Source organism: Pararge aegeria, chromosome 17 (genome assembly GCF_905163445.1).
Source record: "Pararge aegeria chromosome 17, ilParAegt1.1, whole genome shotgun sequence".
NCBI classification, from domain to species: Eukaryota; Metazoa; Arthropoda; class Insecta; order Lepidoptera; family Nymphalidae; genus Pararge; species Pararge aegeria.
Genome location: NC_053196.1, coordinates 4,170,743 through 4,189,281, shown reverse-complemented (window position 1 = coordinate 4,189,281; position 18,539 = coordinate 4,170,743). Strand labels below are relative to the sequence as shown.

Sequence of the window (18,539 nt, the reverse complement as noted above, 5' to 3'; positions counted from 1 at the left end):
TTAACCACCAGCCGAAACGAAATAGGTTTATTGAGGTAAAGTATTTTTCGATGTGAAATTGCGTTTTTTTTGGAGAAGACACACAAGGATTGGCCACTCATTTAGTGGGGGTTCGAGTTTCTGAATATGCAGTACGATCCTAGTTTAAAGACAGTGCTTTATAGTGTCGTTAATGTAACCGAATTCTGCTGTTTAAAGTCTATAGGTTTGCAACCTATCGCGAGTTAATTGTTTTATAATATAAATAGTTGCGAGATGTTGTAGTTTTCGTCTGGTGGGGTTTGTACCACCCTACCGACAAAGGCCGTGTCGTTCAGCGATTTAGTGTTCGGGTGCGATGTTGCGTAGAAACCGATTAGGGGTATGGCTACCATATTCCCTAAATGGTTGGCCGTGCTACCGTGTTAGACTGCATCATCACTTACCACCACCAGCCGAAACTAAAACACCAGGTGACAATGTAGTCAATGGCTAACTTGTAGAGAAATAAAAAGAAAATTAAAAATTATACAAGAACGATTCAAAGTCATCGTCATCGATTTCAGTATATTAATATCTCAGTGCCAGGCAAGCCAAGTGATATAGAGATTGGGAACCTTGGCCCCTTAATGCTGCGGGTCATAGTAGCCATTAAACAGCTCCAATACCGATTCATAGTGATACCATTTAGGATTCGTTGAGGTATATTAATTCCTTTAAGTCCCTTATGAGTAGTAAAAAGAAGAAGTCACTCATTTAACGTCTCAGGAACGTCTGGGAATAAGTAAATGGTTTCAGTTATTATTATATATAGATATTAAATATTGGTTGATTTATTATCATAATCCTGTGTGATTTCAATATTTGCACCACCAAGTGGCAGAATATGTTGAAGCTCTGTTTTATTAAAACCTATTTCGTACCCATATTCCGGCAAATAAAAACAATTCCATTCTATTCAGATTGATGTGGTAAATTTGATTTTAACATTCGAAAATAGCGAAATTGTGAATGTTATCGGATAATTCTTTCTATTTGCCTTTCACGCGCCCATTAGCGTTGTTTGTTGCATTTGAAAGAGAGGCGAATAGTATTTTAAACTATTCTTAGTCTTAGCACACGCTCGAGGTAGGTAGAAGATTAGTTAACCGTAAAGTTACATTAAACGTAACCGTAAAGTTACATTAAACGGCAAAGTTACCTCGTTTTAAAGTGTGGGTATCTATTAATTATCTAAATTTTTCTTTCTAATACTCACATTTGAGCATCTGTATACAGCATAGACAAAGTGGTTAGAGAATAAAATCTCCGTGTAAAGTCTCACTGATTAAAGTCGTGCTGTAATTTATTGTATGTCTATGTAATGTAGGTAATTGTCTGGTAATCTTAATTTAAGGCACTGATTAAAGGAAAACAATGTTCAGATAATCATTTGGAATGGAAGAATGGCTAATTGTAATTATCTTATTGATTGCTTTCAAAGTTCAGAGCTAGCGATTTTGTTGGCGTGATGACCACGTCACAACAAAGCATATTTGCTTCGCTTGGAGCAATAAATTGACATGTTTAATTTTTAGCCCCTTTTCTGTGTATCGTTTTCCTTTAGTCTGTGTGTTCAGGCTGCAATTTTGCGGCGGCGTTCTAGTCCAATAGCGCAGCGGTTAGATAGTAAGTTAAGAATTTCGTAAATGTAGTGAATGATTGTATTGCCATATAGTTAGATGATATTAGAAAAAAATGTCAGGCGGGAGGATGCAATATCACGGCAAAACCGCCGTATTTTTAGTAGCCAATCAAGAGCGGACTTTTCTTACAGCTGGAACAGCTAGAAAGAGACGGCTCTAAGCGCGTCCCTTTCTTTCTTGTTTTTTGTCTTTGACAGATGTCAGTTGTACATAGAAGATGCAATAATGATGGTTACATAAGCTCAACTTACATAAGCGTTAGCTGAGTAACAAGTCAAAATATATAAAGCATTGTTTACACGGATGTTGACGATGTAAATAACTTAACTCGCTACTTAACTAATATATGTGTGAATTGGGCATTACTCTGGTAAACCTTTCTAAAATGTGTACGTAAGTATGGCCGGCTCAAAGCGAAATGGTAAAGCATGGCGTATATTATAATAAAATAAAACTAGGTAAATTTTTGCGGATGATTAAGCGTTTGTACAGTTATAACAATTAAAATACCTATATTAAGTCCTAAATATTAGTATAGTTTAGACAAATGACCGGCAGGTGTTAAATAGGTACGCCTGTTAAGGCACTCGGTTCAAATTAAGAGGTACTTTTAGCTAACCCCACATTCACGACCATTACAATAAAGTTTCACAGTAAATCCACAAACATTACTATAACCTTGAAAATATGAGAAACCTAAATTGTGCTTATTCCAAGTCACTATCCGACTTAATTGTGGGAATGTTTATGTATAAGCGTTAATGATATTAAAAAAATAAAAAAATCTTGCATCTTCAGATCTAAATAGCTCGTTCATAAAAATGTTGCTAAGCCAAAGTCAAATAATAAATGAAACAGTGTGAGTAGATTAGAAATACGCAGACTAGACTGTGCTCGTTTACATGTACACTAGTATGCCTTAGATGTTTTTAGTGTAAAGCGAGACAGGATGAAGAGAGTGAACAAACTGGCATTTATTGTATGCGGAAGTTACTTTCAGTAGTAATCGTTTACTTCTCGCTGGACTTTATTTCGTCTGGTTAGTTTAGCTATTGAACTAACTAATAAAAAGTAATGATTATTGAGTTACATAACCAAAATTTGAATTTATATCTCTATACTGAGATAACAGACTCCCATTATGATATTGCTGTAAAGCGTAATGAGTTGCACTATTTAAAACATGTGCTTTTTTTGAATTTACCGAGTGTCGTAGCGTAAGGAAATTGTTTAGTCATAAATCGTATAGTGATGTCATGAAAAAACACTTATTTACTGAATAAAAAAGAATCTCAAAAATATTCCAAAACTCATTTACGATTGGGTAAAGTAGATTTGTCTGTGATGTTTATTAGCTTTGCATTGGTGTTACTTATATTACTGTTGTGTTAAATTATTTTACTTTTTGCAATTTTTATTTGTTATGGTATTTTACGTAACCTTATGTTTAAGCCTCGCACACAATTAGACCAGCCACACTGCAATGCAAACGACCGATTGCTATTTTGTATATTTTTTGCGTAAACTGTTACTTGAAGGAAGATAAACTTACACATGTGTATTCTAAACATTCAATTTTCAGTGTACGCAAATATTCGAGGTAGAGAAGGCAAAAAGGTTGCGGTGTAGCTCGCCTTAGTTTGGGCATAGTTTTAAGAAATTAGATAAGTTAAGAAGTTGATTAAGTTGAATTAATTTTAAACGGTCTTGATAATAATATCTATAACTGTTAGCAAGTTTCTGATGCCGTCTTCACTAAAGCAAAAGTATCAATATTTTATATATTCATTGATTTCATTTGACGAATTATGGTGAAAATTTGTTAGTTCTATATCATAGAAATATGGCTCATTGGGCAAATGGTAGGTTTATGTCATTCTCTGCTTTTTGAAATACAAAAACATATGACAAAACATATAATAGCTGCGTACCATTTTTTCAAAATATACATTCGTTCTTAGCAATTTGTCTTTGAAAAATGAACCTTAATATCGCCCTGAGCATCTAGTCATTCCCGAGCTTCATTGATCATAAATTCAGTGTTGAAGCATTCTTCAAAATTTTACATATTTTCAATGACGTACTTATTTACTTAAGTAATGAAAACCAGATTTAGGATAGTAACCAAAAATAGTCTCTACGTCTATAATAGTTTGGTCTATATCAGTTACTTTGCATGTTTTGTTTCTAGTCAAAATAAATATTTCTTATGTATTTCTTTGCCTCCGTACTTTATTATTATTTTATAAAAATAGATAAGATAGTGATGTACATTCCAATTATAATGAACGTTATAATAAAAAATAAGCCCCGGTGTTTGAGTGACTGATCCCTATGATCTCTCTTAATTATAATTCGATATTTGGAAGTGTGCATGCATTTGAAAGTAATACAATTCAGGTACCTCTTCTAATTATTCATGTAACTCACGTTTGTTAATTAACCTACTGTAAATATACCTAATTATTAAAAAAATTTCGTATATACAATCAGGATGTTTTATTTTTATATTCCTATGGTCTTGTCCTAAATTATTTGCTAAAAATAAAAAGCTAACTAATCTCATAGAACTATAATACCTAGATAATAAAATCCAAAATACAAATTTCACTTTTTTCAAGTAAGCCTACTTTTGAAACGTCAAGTCAGTCTATTTGTAGTAGCTCTGTCACCGGTTCTGAACGCAAATTCTAACGAGAAGAGCCGGCAATAAACTCAGCAGATTGCTCTTTTCCAATATCATTTTAAAGTTTAACAATCTTTAGAATTTTTCTATCTTGTGAGAGATGAGAGCGAAGTGGCTTGCTTCCAAGTAGCCTTATCGTTAAGGAATTCATCAATCGTGTAGTAACCACGATTGATTAAGTGTGTTTTAATATATTGTTTAAACTTAGGTAAAGGTAGATCTAATATTACCTTCGGTATCATGTAATAATATACCCATCGCCACAAAAAAAAACTGTACTTTTCTCAGATAATATCACGGTATCATTAATTTTGGTCCGTATCTAATAAGTCGATTGTTTATATCGACTTTTGTTATAATTACTAATGTTGTTTAATAAAGATTATATTATTATTATAAATCATTTAGCTTTTCAACTCTCCGAGTGTATAGAACCCTTTAGCGTTTTCAGGCATAGACAATGACATTGATATGATGACAACTTCAAAATTTGACAGACCTTTGGTTGAGTTTGACGGTTGTTACTTTTTTTGAGGCTTTGTTATGGTTTCCCAATTTTGTTTACAACAGCTTTTAGATTTATGAAATGTTATCCAAGGGTTAAAATTAAACAACAATTGTTCTAGTTTTACTTTTTTATATTGCAAACACTTCAAATTCTGTACGATAAAATATTGAATTCTGTTTCAAACAACAAATTTTCTTTTAAACAAGATATTTTAATCACAAAAGACGAAATGAGTGATTATCCAGACCCTGAAGAGGAATATGAGCTCATGTATGCGGATGATCTAGAGTTGCTACGTGAAATGGATGATGATAATGGTATGTTATAGTATCATAATATAATATTTTCATACAAAATCAAATAGACTTTCTTTACCGGCCTACGAAAAGGTTTCTTTTGACCGCCTTATTAGTCTGTAGCTTTCTCATTGGTCTAGTGGTCAGAAGTTCGACTTTTTTTCCAATTTGATAACCGCTCACAAATCCTCACGGTGCTGCCTGGAATTAGGAATTTGGTGTCCACTACGCACATAACTCAACAGCACAAGCCATTCGTTACTGCACAGAATTAAGAATATACAGAACCCTCATTCAGCCATTATTGCATGCAGTGCATTGTGTCCAAATTCAGTACAAACCACCTGCACACATCTCACTTCACTCCCGCTGAATTTTAAGTTATGGTAAATGTTTAGAACTTAAGAGGTAAAATAACTACTGTTAACTGCTAAATGGTATAAAGTTACTTACTCAACTTTAGTTGTTTTTCTCGAACAGGCGGTTGTTCAAGAAGCACTACTTAAGTGGAATGGTTTTTGATGCTTCAATATTAGTGGGGTACACGGTTCCTGTATATTCTTAATTCTGTGTGCTACTGATATTATAATTAAAAATTAAATAATTAAATTATCTTTAAAATGTGAAAATAATCATTAAATCCTGATAAACCACACTAGGGCAATACAGTAGGTACTTGCTTTCTCAACCTTCTCAATGAGGATGACTGTGGATGATGAGGATGGTGGGTATGTTTCTAAGATATGTTATACAGCTTTATGCCACTAGGGGGGTTCTTTTTCTAGAAATAATTGACTGTCCAAGCAGATATCACTCCTGATGGTACCTAAGTGAAGAATCATCACCTATAAACAGAAAAACACTGAGGCATAATGCAGGTGTAATTGCATGAGGTCCCACTCATGTGTAATTACACCTGCATTATGCTTATCAAACCCAAACAGTATTGCAACAATGCTGCATTGCGGCAGAAATAAACATGGCAGTAATATTTTCTTGGATGAGCTTACAACAAAAAACTCTACTACTACTTTATAATATGGTGCTAAAGCGGTTTTTAATTTTTCACCTAGTTACTATTTTCCTTTATAACTTCTCGAATTATTTTGATGTAGTTAAATAAATAAATAAATGTACTACAAGAATACACCCATCACCATCTAGCCCTAAGATGACTGATGAATATTTTTATGAATAATATACATAAATACTTAGAAAATACATACACATTACTAAGGTATGGTATCACCTCAGAGTAGGTCAGAGATATATGTAGGTCATTACATAATTTATTGAAATTTACTTATTGTTCTGGAATTGAAGACCTCCCTGGTGCAGGCCTCCTCTGGTCTTAGATGTGTCTTGTGTAGTTTATTACAGCAAGGTTATTATACAATTCATGAGTTTCTTAATGACAAGGTTGCATGGAAGCATCTGGCTCCGCTTTCATCTCTCACAAAATGAATGTTAAAATGTAAAATGTAAATTATTGATGTAGGAAAAGAGCAACTGCTGAGTTTCTTGCTGGCTTCTTCTCGGTAGAATTTGCCTTCCGATACGGTGGTAGAGTCACTACACATGGACAGACTTGACATTTCAAAAGTGCTTGTATTAGGCCTGCTTGAAATAAAATAATTTTGAATTTTGAATTTGATGTGGCTAGTTACCACCCTACTAACAAAGATGTGCCTCTAAGCAGTTTAGTGATCTTGTGCGATGTAGTGAATAAACCAATTAGGAGTCTGACTACCATACTCCCTAACAGGTTAGCTGGCTACCACCTTAGACTGCACCATCACTTCCCACCAAGTGAGATTGCAGTCAAGGGCTAACCTGTAGTAGAATAAAACAAAAAAAAGCATTGCTACAACTGGACAAATGCCATGCAATAAGGAATCCCTAATCATATTTATATAATGAATGCTATAACTGTGTTTGTATGTTATTCTTTTATATGGAAATAGTCCAATATGATTTTTTTTACAAACAAATTGACTAAGAAGGTTGTAACATGGGTTACTTATTGTAAATATTTCAGTGACATAGTGTCATTTACGTTGTATATATATTATTTCAGATACAAATCCAGTGAGAAAAAAAACAAATCCCGCCAAACGAAGTCTTGACTTTTCTGGTCCAATCGCTGCAAAATCTTCCTCACTTATACCAAATAATGCTACAGATAATAATCAAAACCCTAATAATTCGTTAAGTTTGTCACAAAGTTTACAACCGTTAGAAGACCTACTAACTCAAGAAAATACATCAAATGGGGGAGAAGACATACTCACACAAATTAATGAAAATCTGTCAAACAAAAGAACAGCTGAAGACTTGTTTGGTGATATTAATGACATAGATTTTGATAATTTGGAATTGCCAAGTAAAAGACAAAAGACAGATGAAGAAAATGATATGGATTTGATAAATAAGATTCTTGAGGGTAGAAAGATTAGGCAAATGTTGGCAGAACCTAGTAAAGGCTACATTGATAAGAAACCAAATTTTGATGTTAAAGATAATTTAACAAGGAATATACCAAGGTTTGTACTTTAAATAACGTAGAACTAATAAATATTTGTGTCTATCAAATCACTTAATTTATGTTTTTGTCTGTTACTTAGGTAGTAGTAGATCTTTTTGTGACAGAGCTTGTCCAGGTAAGAACTCTCTCTCTCTCTCTCTGGTCGTTCCTTCATTCATCCTTCACGCTTACTTTGGGGCTAGATGGCGATGTGTGTATTGTCGTAGTATATTTATTTATTTATTTATTTATTTATCACTGAAGATTGTGCTGGTGAGATCTTAACTTCGCGTTGGTAAACTGTCTTCATCGACTTCTGTTGGAGGCCATTTTTGCGATTTAATAGAAGGATGCCTGGTGAGTCACACCTATGTGGCCGGTAGCATATTTCACACCACCTATCCCGGGTAGGTGGCGCCGGGCGTTAGCCAGATCGTCCGACAAAATCACCACTGAGTTTTGATCTACCATTTCTCTCTTGCGAACATAGTTCTGGTTTCCCGTTGTCTTCTGCACCATACATACCATACAGGAGCCCCAAGGCCGCTGTAGCCTCTTCCAACAAATTTCCCGGGCGGGAGTATGGATATCCCGCCACTGATCGGTCGCCAGAGCCTCGTCTGTTGTCCAGCAGGGAGCACCGCGAGCAGGTGAGGTTGACATTTGGGGTTGACTAGGTGTTATCGTCATTCTTCCCCTTACTCCCCAACTACGGTAAGTACTAACACCATGCTTATTTCTGACGTCATGCAGCATTGTCGCAGTGCTGTGTTCCGGTCTGAAGGATCGGGTCGCCGGTGTAAATACGGGCTCATCAGGCTTCAAATTGATGCACATAGGGTGGCATGTTGCAGGACGCCATATGCTTGAACCGTCAATTATTGCTATAAAAAAAAAACTTTTTTTTAATTTATACACTTTATTTGTACACCACAAATAGAAAAAAAAAAACAGTGGACAAAACAAAAATAAACTTAAAATGTAGGATACAAAGGGGGCCTTATCGCTTAGTAGCGATCTCTTAGGATTAGGAAAACTAAGGGAAACCGATTGGTGGAGTGTATTATTATTATATACATACTTATATTTATTTTACACACCAATAAACATTGGAGTAACGTAAAAAACTAATTCGAAACTCGTTTTTAAAATCCATATCCATTTATTGCAATATGACTACTTTATAAGCGATTTTTAAATATTAAGCTCTGATATATATATATCTATGTATGTCTTCTTTGAGCGATTAGATCTGCACTACACTGATCGGCTAAGTTTGTTGTTGGCTTCTTCTTAGACCAGGACGCGTTTGGAAACCTCGTAGCTTTAGTTTTAAGTTTACGAATGTGGTTATCGCCATCATCTCACTACCGTGTAATTCTTATGTACGCATCAAAAGTGCCACCTATGGGCCTACTTGAATAAAAATATTTTTGACTTTGACTTAGTATTGGAACATTAAATTGGCTATACACGATGACGAAGGTGGTGTTATTTTCTGTTTAAAGATGGCCGTTTGTTCCCTTTACCAAATGGGATGGAGACAGAGTGTATGTCCGCTTGGAGTCAGAAGAGTCATGGGAAGAATCTCTTGATAGAGTTACAGAGAAGTTGACTCTACAGGCTACTTATGCTGCCACTTGGGAAGAGGCTAGAAAGATTGTAAGTTTATAAACAGAAAAATTACGCACATATATATTACACAGATATCTTCAAATTGAACTACAGTGGACCCCCAGTAATCCGGCAATCCCTGCAGAGCTACCACGGGCAGGAGACAATAATTATATCCCCCGATTATATCACCTGACAAGGGATTTGACGGCCGATTGGCGCAGTGGGCAGCGACCCTGCTTTCTGAGTCCAGCCGTGGGTTCGACCCCACGCCTGGAAAATGTTTGTGTGATGAACATGAATGTTTCTCAGTGTCTGGGTGTTTATATGTATATTATAATTATTTAAATATATTATTTATCAAAATATTCATAAGTCATCTTAGCACTCATAACACAAGCTACGCTTACTTTGGGGCTAGATGGTGATTTGTGTATTATCGTAGTATATAAAAAATATATATATATATAATTAACGTGTTCACCTGCTAAAGTACGGGAATATGGAATAGGAGAAGTTTACCCCCGTTTATTATTACACATGTAATATTTGTATTTTATTTCCACTTGCGCGCCAGTGCTCTGAGAGTTGACAAAGCTGGGAGAAGATACATTTATATCCTTTCCCCGGGGATATAATTGTCTCCTGCTCATGCTTGCCGTCAGTGGCGTGCATAGCCCTTGGACCCAGGGTATGCACAAGGTGTTCAGCACAAACATAAAGTAAAATTTATATTTTAGATATGTCGGTTTATAATCAAATTACTTTACGAAAGTTATATTTTTGATTGATTTAATACTATCGTCTATCTACTGCTAATTGAATAAAAGTACATACCCTGATTTACGTCACAAAATTATGACACACCATTCGGCAGCATTTTCTGAAGACACTGAAGATGATAATATTTTTTTCCAACATGTTTTTAGCGTCTTGATGAAAATTATTAATATCACAATATCCTTTATCATTCCACACTTTACGTATATTGGACAATAAAACAAAAGGAAAGCAAAATAATCGATTGGTGTGTACAAAGCCGCTTAGTCGAGAATAGTTTTCGTAATATTTATTATTTAACATACGTTTTACTTTATCACCTTTTTTGCGGATATTTGTAACATTGGTACACACCTTCCTTTGCGAATGATTTCTAATTTTACGATATAGGGATAGAAATTAAAGTTGTCTCTAAGTACTTTTTCCAGGCACACTGAACCCAAACAAAGACCGCACGAATATGCTTTCATTATAAAATGAATGAATAAACTATAAAATAACGTTAACACATTAAACTATCACTACTCAAACTTTTATAAGTTGCTGAATTTATGCACTTTAACCGTTTATTTATCACCAACGCCATAGAGCATTGTTCGAAGGTAAACAATAATGGCGATTGAATATGCTAATGATAATATTGCAATCGAATTTAGTCAAAATATATCTTTAATTTTTTTGTAAGTATGGGTACGAACGCTATTTTATTTTGATATGTCAACAATAAATAGAAACAATATTTATTGTTAACTTTCTCACTTTCCAATAATTCCTGGAATACTTTTCATAAAAAAATCAAACACGTAATTGATTATCCACTTCCGTAAGCAGTGCTTATAGAAACCCATACATAAAGAATTTATGAATGAAACTGTTCTTGTGTGAACCGATGCTAATCTTGTAAGTACAAGCGCACGTTCTATGCAACAGTAGAGGGCGTCATATGTCGATTGATTCATAATAATTGATTTACCCTGCAATCGATAAAATGAGATTTAAATAATAATATAGGTAATTTTACGTGTTTTAAATGGTAAATGTTTAGCATTTACGGTTAATAATTAAAATACGAAGTAGAAGATTTTATTTTGTAAGCTATACCTACGCCTCGCGCGCGCTGGTTGCTCTGTCGCCTGTCTAGCGACAATTGACCTAGAAGTTTGGCCGCTCATTACTAGATGGCGCTTTCATATATTTATTACTTAGTGTTTTTTTTATTACAAAACTTTAATGGTCCTATCTGAAGGTTCTTTAAGACCCTGAGGGTAGGGTATGCACTGCTTATTTGTATATATGCAATGCACGCCACTGCTTGCCGTGCTGAAGTCCGACTGTCTTTTTCGAAATTATAGATTCCTAGATTTCGCCTGCCGGGGATCGAACCCGGGTCCTCCTACTTTCAAGATCACAGCGTTCACCACTGCGCCAGGGAGGCTATCAAAAATATATATCATCTTTATGATATTTTACTATAAATTCCCAGATTTATAGAACCCGGGTACTCCCACATATAAGACGACAGAGCTCACCAATGCCCCAGGGAGGTTGTCAAAAATATGTATCATCTTTATGTTATTTTAATTAATGAATGTACAACATTTATAACACTCCTCAAAAGTACAGATAATAGAATAACAAGAGCAATAAAATATAACATACAATTCATGTTACAGTTAGAAGCAAAGAATCAACAAAAGGAATCCAACGAATTGGTACAAGAAACAACAACTAATGACAGCGAAACAACTGACAGTGAAATGAGTGATCTTTGGGTTGAGAGATATCGTCCCAAGTCATACATTGATCTATTGTCTGAGGAGCCAGTCAACAGAGCTTTGTTGCATTGGTTGCATTTGTGGGATAAGGTAGGAACATCTTATAATAACCATATTTTCCATCAAAGTCAAAGCCAAAAATGTATTATTCAAGTAGGCCCATAGGTAGCACTTTTGATGCATACATTATATGAGAATTACACAGTAGTGAGATGATGGCGATAACCATATTCGTAAACTTAAAACTAAAGCTACGAGGGTTCTAAACGCGTCCTGGTCTAAGAAGAAGCCCCAACAAACTTAGCCGGGTGTTTTTTTTGTTATCACCATCTCACATTGTCATTTCAAATGATTAGAAGAGCAACCTGGTTAGAGCAATAATTCACACCCAAGCTTTTTAATCGATTCCAGAGTCCTTTATTCTATAATAGGACTTTTCTAGTAGCTTATGTTTGATGCAAATTTGAACTTTATAGAGACATCTCCAAGATGTCAATGGGTAGTTTATTGTAGAATTGTATGCAATTTCCTTTAAACGAATTATGAATTTTATGTTACCAAATATATTGCTCTGTAAGTTTATTTTAACTTCTAATGTTTAAATTATTGCAGTCACATTTTTCCTTCTTTCATTTGTGCTACATATATAAGCATTTCATTATACAACACCAACATCTAAATCAATACCAACTTGAATCCAAACTCAAAGTCCATCGGTTCTCTGAGTCCCATGCATCATACATTACCACTTCAGCTTAGTTAAGTAAGGATATCCTCTTGCTTGCTGAGTGTCTGAGCCTTCTTTTGAGACCCATAGTTAACAATCAACATCAAAACAGAGTTACTTGAACTTTGCGTTAAGAGATATCGTACCAAATCATACATTGACCTATTGTCCGAGGAGTCTGTCAACAGAGCTTTGCTGCATTGGTTGCATATGTGGGATAAGGTAGGAACATGTAACAATAACCATATTTTCAACATCTAACTTGAAACCAATATGAATCCAACCTCAAAGTCCATCGGTTCTCTGAGCTACATGCCCTATTCATGCCAGTTCTCTTTAGCTCAGTTAAATAAAGAGATCCTCCATTTCTCGCCGAATGTCTAAACTTTCTTATTAGACCAATAGTTAACAATGAATGGTCAAAACTTTAGGCCTACTTGAAACTTTCAAGTAGGCCTAAAGTTAACGCTTTTCAAACGTAAAGTAGGTATTTCTGTTTGAAGTGACATACCACCGTTTTGGAAGGCAGATCGTACCGAGAAGAAGACGGCCAGAAACTCTGTAATTACTCCTTTTTAAACGTTATAATTTTTACAGTAATTATTGTTTGTTACAAGCGATGAAAGCTTTATTTTAATTACAGGCAGTTTTTAAAAAAGACGTTAAAACAAAAGAGCCACAGCATCGCAACACGTTCAGCAAGCGTACGGGCCAGTTCCAGCTCAGCAATAAATGGAAAGGCAAGAAAGAAAACGAACCGGAAGTAGACGATGATGGCCGACCGCATCATAAAGTGGCTCTTCTTTGCGGGCCTCCCGGTGTTGGAAAAACTACGTTAGCGCATTTATTGGCTAGACTTGCAGGTGAATTAACACATGAGTCTTCCCTCCACGCTGTCTTATTGCAGGGTGATGGGCTTTAACAATGACTTTGACATTGTGGTTCCATCCGTAATATTAATTATTATGATATAAACCAAAGAAAAGAAATATATTTTACTTTAATACCCATAAAGTCCTTGTTTATTCACTAGTGTAAGTGGACAAAAACTGCTTTTGATGCTCTTGTGCATATAATTTTAGGTTTAAATACGTTTTATCTCTCAAAAGAAACAGTTTCACTTAATGAGAAATTAAAATCAACATAAAGGAGTGGCAATATATTATCTAGTTATTGTGATACATAACTAGCAGCTTGTACTAATAACAGCTATTAGTAGTAAAATAAAATTTATTTATTTCTTATTTATTTATTAAAGGAACACCAACAGATTGTTCACAATACATAGTAAAGGAAAATTACAAATATCTTGGTGTGGCCACCACTTAGAGTTGTGCAGAGCATTTACTACAAAATCACAGATATTAACACTATAAACTATAATAAAAATAACAAAAGAAAACGTAAAAATTTCAATCCAAAAGTTCAGTCCGGATTGCTTTACAAAGCAGAAATAATAAAATAAAAAAAGTGGCGCGGTTATAAAAAAATTAAATAATGCTTTTTTAGCTTATTTATAAAGTTTAAAAAAAAACCACTGATTAAAAAAAATCGATTGCAAAAAAACAACACACTTTGTCAGCCAGTTTGTTAATATAAGTCAGCCATTGTCATAAACTGAAACAAATATACCAGAAATGTCGATTACATTAAACATACAAAATTGTTCAATTTTCACATACAAATTTAATAAATGAGACGTTTACTTACAATGTCAGTATTCAATATCCTATCGATACATGGATTGTAACCCAAGTGCATAATAATAGATTGTTTTATGCACTTGAGTCACAATCCACTCATTGTTAGGTTACAGGCCAGTGGAACTGAACGCTTCGGACGAGAGAAGCACAGAAGCGTTTCAGACGGCGTTACAGAGCGCAACACTCATGAGGTCCGTACTCGATGCTGATAGAAGACCCAACTGTCTCATACTAGGTAATCCAAAACGTGCTTTTACATATAGTTCGCCGTTCGCTTTGAATTTTAGAATTCAAAATTCAAAATTTTAAATTCATAAATTCATTTGGTTATATAAGCACATTTGACACGTCTTAGGTTAATTTGGAATGACTACCACCGGTTATATCAATCATATACTCAGTATAGATTCCCATACAAATTGTAGTAGAAAAAGTAATCAGATTTTATTAATACTTACGGTTATCTGTTAAGTGTTTTGTCCACCTGTGGCGCAGTGGTAAGCGCAGTGGTTTTAAGTTGGAGGTCCCGGATTCGATTCTCGGTTGGGATAATTTGGGAATTTTTAATTTCAGAATTTTCACTAGTCTGGTCTGATTACGAACCTAGCGACAAAGACCAGTCCGTGCCGCTAAGCGATTTAGTATTCCGGTGCGATGTCGCGTAGAAACAGATTAGGGGTATAACTACCATACGCCCTAATAGGTTAGCCACTTACTGCCAGGAGAAATCGTCCATCAATATGCAAACAATGTGATTAGCTTTTCGACCTATTTAATTTTACAGATGAAATAGACGGTGCCCCGATACAGACAGTGGAGTTGTTAGTCAAATGGTGTACGGCCGCCGCCAGCAAGAAGGAAGACGGCAAAAAGAAGACCAAGGCGCAACCGCTGAAAAGACCCGTCATCGCTATATGCAACGATTTGTACGCTACGTCTTTGAGGCCGCTGCGGTGAGCATAAAAACCATCGTCACCATCATCATATCAACCCATTGCCGGCCCACCACAGGGCACGGGTCTCCCCCCACAGTGAGTAGGGGTTAAGGCCGCAGTCCACCACGCTGGCTCATGGATCCGTAGACTTCACATACCTTTAAGAACATTATGACGGCCGATTGGCGCAGTGGGCAGCGACCCTGCTTTCTGAGCCAAGGCCGTGGGTTCGATTCCCACAACTGGACAATGTTTATGTGATGAACATGAATGTTTTTCAGTGTCTGGGTGTTTATTTATATATTATAAGTATTTATGTATATTATTCATATTATAATTATTCATCAGTCATCTTAGTACCCATAACGCAATCTACGCTTACTTTGGGGCTAGATGGCGATGTGTGTATTGTCGTAGTATATTTATTTATATTTCTTATTATGCAGGACTTTCAGACATGCAGGTATCCTCACGATGTTTTCCTTCACCGTTGAAGCAAATTATATTTTAATTGCATCGTGAGGAAACGTGCATGCCTGAGAGTTCTATATAATGTTCTGAAAGGCGTATGGAGTCCACCAATCCGCACTCGGCCAGCGTGGCGGACTTTAAATGATGATGATGATGATGATGATATTTTTACTTTTGGCTTAATAATTCAACCTATCTTAACGTAACTTAAATATATTGCAATTTCCATCTATACTCTTCCTTTTCTTTTGCTTCTTGGTGAAATAATTGAAGAATGTAAGGTGCCATTCAATTTCAATAGTCTGGTCAATTTAGACATAAAAATAGTGATCAAATAAAGAAAATTCCGACAGAGCCAAATCTTCGTAGAGACATTAGGTTTACCACAAGGAATAAAGTGTCAGAAGTCCCCATCAGTCCCATGTGAGCTTAGGGACTTATTCGGGGCCCAAGGACAAAATTTTCGGTTTTTTGGATTTTTCTGGAAAACGGTAAATTTTATCGAAAAAGTACCTTAGAGCAAAGTTGTAGATCTTAAAATTCTCTATAAAAATGGTTCCTATGATTTTTTCTCTAAGACCCACTATTTCCCAGATATTGCGCTTGTCAGAATCACGTTCTACATAATATACACACATTTCCACACCACCTGTGAGGTAGTGTACTCGGCGCGTTTTTTTTAACGTGGTATCCCCGGTTTTTCCCCCATCCCCCATTTGAGGTGAAGAATTAAATGATGAAGAATTAAGAATTAATTAATGATTTGATCTGTGCCGACCGAAAATTCTGATCTTGGGCCCCGAATAAGTCCCTAAGCTCACATGGGACTGATGGGGACTTTTGACACTCTATTCGTTGTGGTAAACCTAAGGTCTCTACGAAGATTTGGCTCTGTCGGAATTTTCTTTATTTCAATTGTCTAAAATGACCGGCTATAAATCTAATTATATAATGTAACGTATAAATAAATAAATAAATAAATAAATAAATAAATAAATAAATAAATAAATAAATAAATAAATAAATAAATAAATATACTACGACAATACACACATCGCCATCTAGCCCCAAAGTAAACGTAGCTTGTGTTATGGGTACTAAGATGACTGATGAATATTTTTTATTAATAATATATACATAAATACTTAGAAAAAACATATAAACACCCAGACACTGAAAAACACTTAATGCTCATCACACAAACATTTTCCAGTTGTGGGAATCGAACCCACGGCCTTGGACTCAGAAAGCAGGTTCGCTGCCCACTGCGCCAGTCGGCCGTCAAACGTATGTACACACAGTTTGGGCGCAGCGATTTTTTTTTTATTAAATAATTTTATGAATTTTAAAAACATAAGTAAGACATCGTATAGTAGGGAAACTGATTTTATTGGGGATGCACAAAATCTAAAAAATCATTTACAAAATAAAAGCATTGCAGGTTTTTTTTTATATTTTGTTAAATTCATTGTTATTTTCAGTGTTCCTAATAAAATCTGGCAGAAGGTTAAATAGTTTTATAGACATTGCGTATGACTTTGCTTAGGTGCTAAAGCATTGCTGCCAGCAATTTGGCCATTGTTAAGTGAGGGGTGCCATGCTATTTTTGTACACCAATAATTATTGTTTATATGTTACTAATTACACCAATCTGCAATTGGCCAGCTTGGCCTATGGCTTCACCCTTTCTGATTCGGGCTCTGTAGTTGGCTGGTATGGCTGACTCTTCCCAACCGGAGGCAGAGTCACTATAAACGGACATACATGACGTTTCAAAAGTGCTTATATTAGGCCTACTTGAAATATATGAATTTTGAATTTCAATTTGATGATGATGATATTTTTCTAGCGGTTCCCCGTGTCTTCATCCGCATACAACTTTTGATAAGTTTTCTCGCATAAAATCTTTTATTTTAAGACCCACCGCGTCACATCGCCCGCCCATTGCTCGATTCCTAAGTGTTGTAGCTTGATTTTAAATTATAAATTAGGCCAATTTTTTATAAGTAATTAAAAATTGGGCTATGAAATGCAAAAAAGATTGATCGAATCCCACTAGGCCCAGAAATAAGCGTTTTATTATAAGTAGAGATAATCAATACTTTTACTGTTTCTTCCAGGCCAGTATCCCTGATAGTGACAGTTGGATCAATAACCTCAGCCCGTTTAGCAGCGCGGTTGTCTATAGTGGCGAAATGTGAGAAACTGCGCATAAACCCGCGTGTGCTGTCGGCCTTAGCTGCGCGTGCGCAGGGCGATATCAGAGCCGCTCTGCACGTGTTAAGTTTTCTCAAAGCCAGGGCTAAAGCGCAGGTGACATTTATTTTTTAATTTCAAGAGTAGTAGAGCATTTTGTGACTTAAGCTTGTCCGGGGAAGTACTGCCACCGTATTGCCGCTTATTTCTGCCGCTAAGCAGCATTGTTCCCGTCTGGTTGCTGGTTTAATTACAAGGCCTAACATCTACGCGTCAGGTTGATGGACACAGGGCAACACTTTGCAGGATGTGATCTTTGCATGCCCTGCGAAGTTTTGCTCTGTTTATAGGCGACAGTATTCAGTTCCATCAGGTGGGCTGTCTGATTGGTCCATGAATTATAACTATAAAAAAAATAATAATAATTTAAATGAAACCATTTTTTAACGTTTTTATTTAACGCCATCTATCGTCAGCTTTTTGTAATTTTGTTAAATAACACAAACTGATTATAGATAGCGTTAAAACACTAATGTGCTCCTAAGGAAAAAAATTATGCAGATAATAAAAGTATTAATTAGAATAACTCTATTCCCCTATTAATTTGGTACAGTTTTAAATAATTCTTTTTTTTTGTATTCGCTTTATGCCTATCCTAGT

The 18,539-nt window shown here is 35.4% G+C and overlaps 1 protein-coding gene across 1 annotated transcript in view; it reads left to right on the top strand.

The window, feature by feature from the left end:
* The first annotated feature begins 4,864 nt into the window (after positions 1–4,864).
* Positions 4,865–18,539, top strand: part of LOC120631303 (chromosome transmission fidelity protein 18 homolog) — a 75,001-nt gene continuing 61,326 nt past the window's right edge. Inside the window, exons 1-8 of the mRNA XM_039900790.1 lie at positions 4,865–5,175; positions 7,232–7,697; positions 9,187–9,340; positions 11,746–11,937; positions 13,218–13,437; positions 14,384–14,512; positions 15,062–15,230; positions 17,804–17,996. Coding sequence (XP_039756724.1) covers positions 5,088–5,175; positions 7,232–7,697; positions 9,187–9,340; positions 11,746–11,937; positions 13,218–13,437; positions 14,384–14,512; positions 15,062–15,230; positions 17,804–17,996 — 1,611 coding nt within the window. The 5' untranslated portion in view covers positions 4,865–5,087. The remainder of the gene's footprint in view (positions 5,176–7,231; positions 7,698–9,186; positions 9,341–11,745; positions 11,938–13,217; positions 13,438–14,383; positions 14,513–15,061; positions 15,231–17,803; positions 17,997–18,539) is intronic.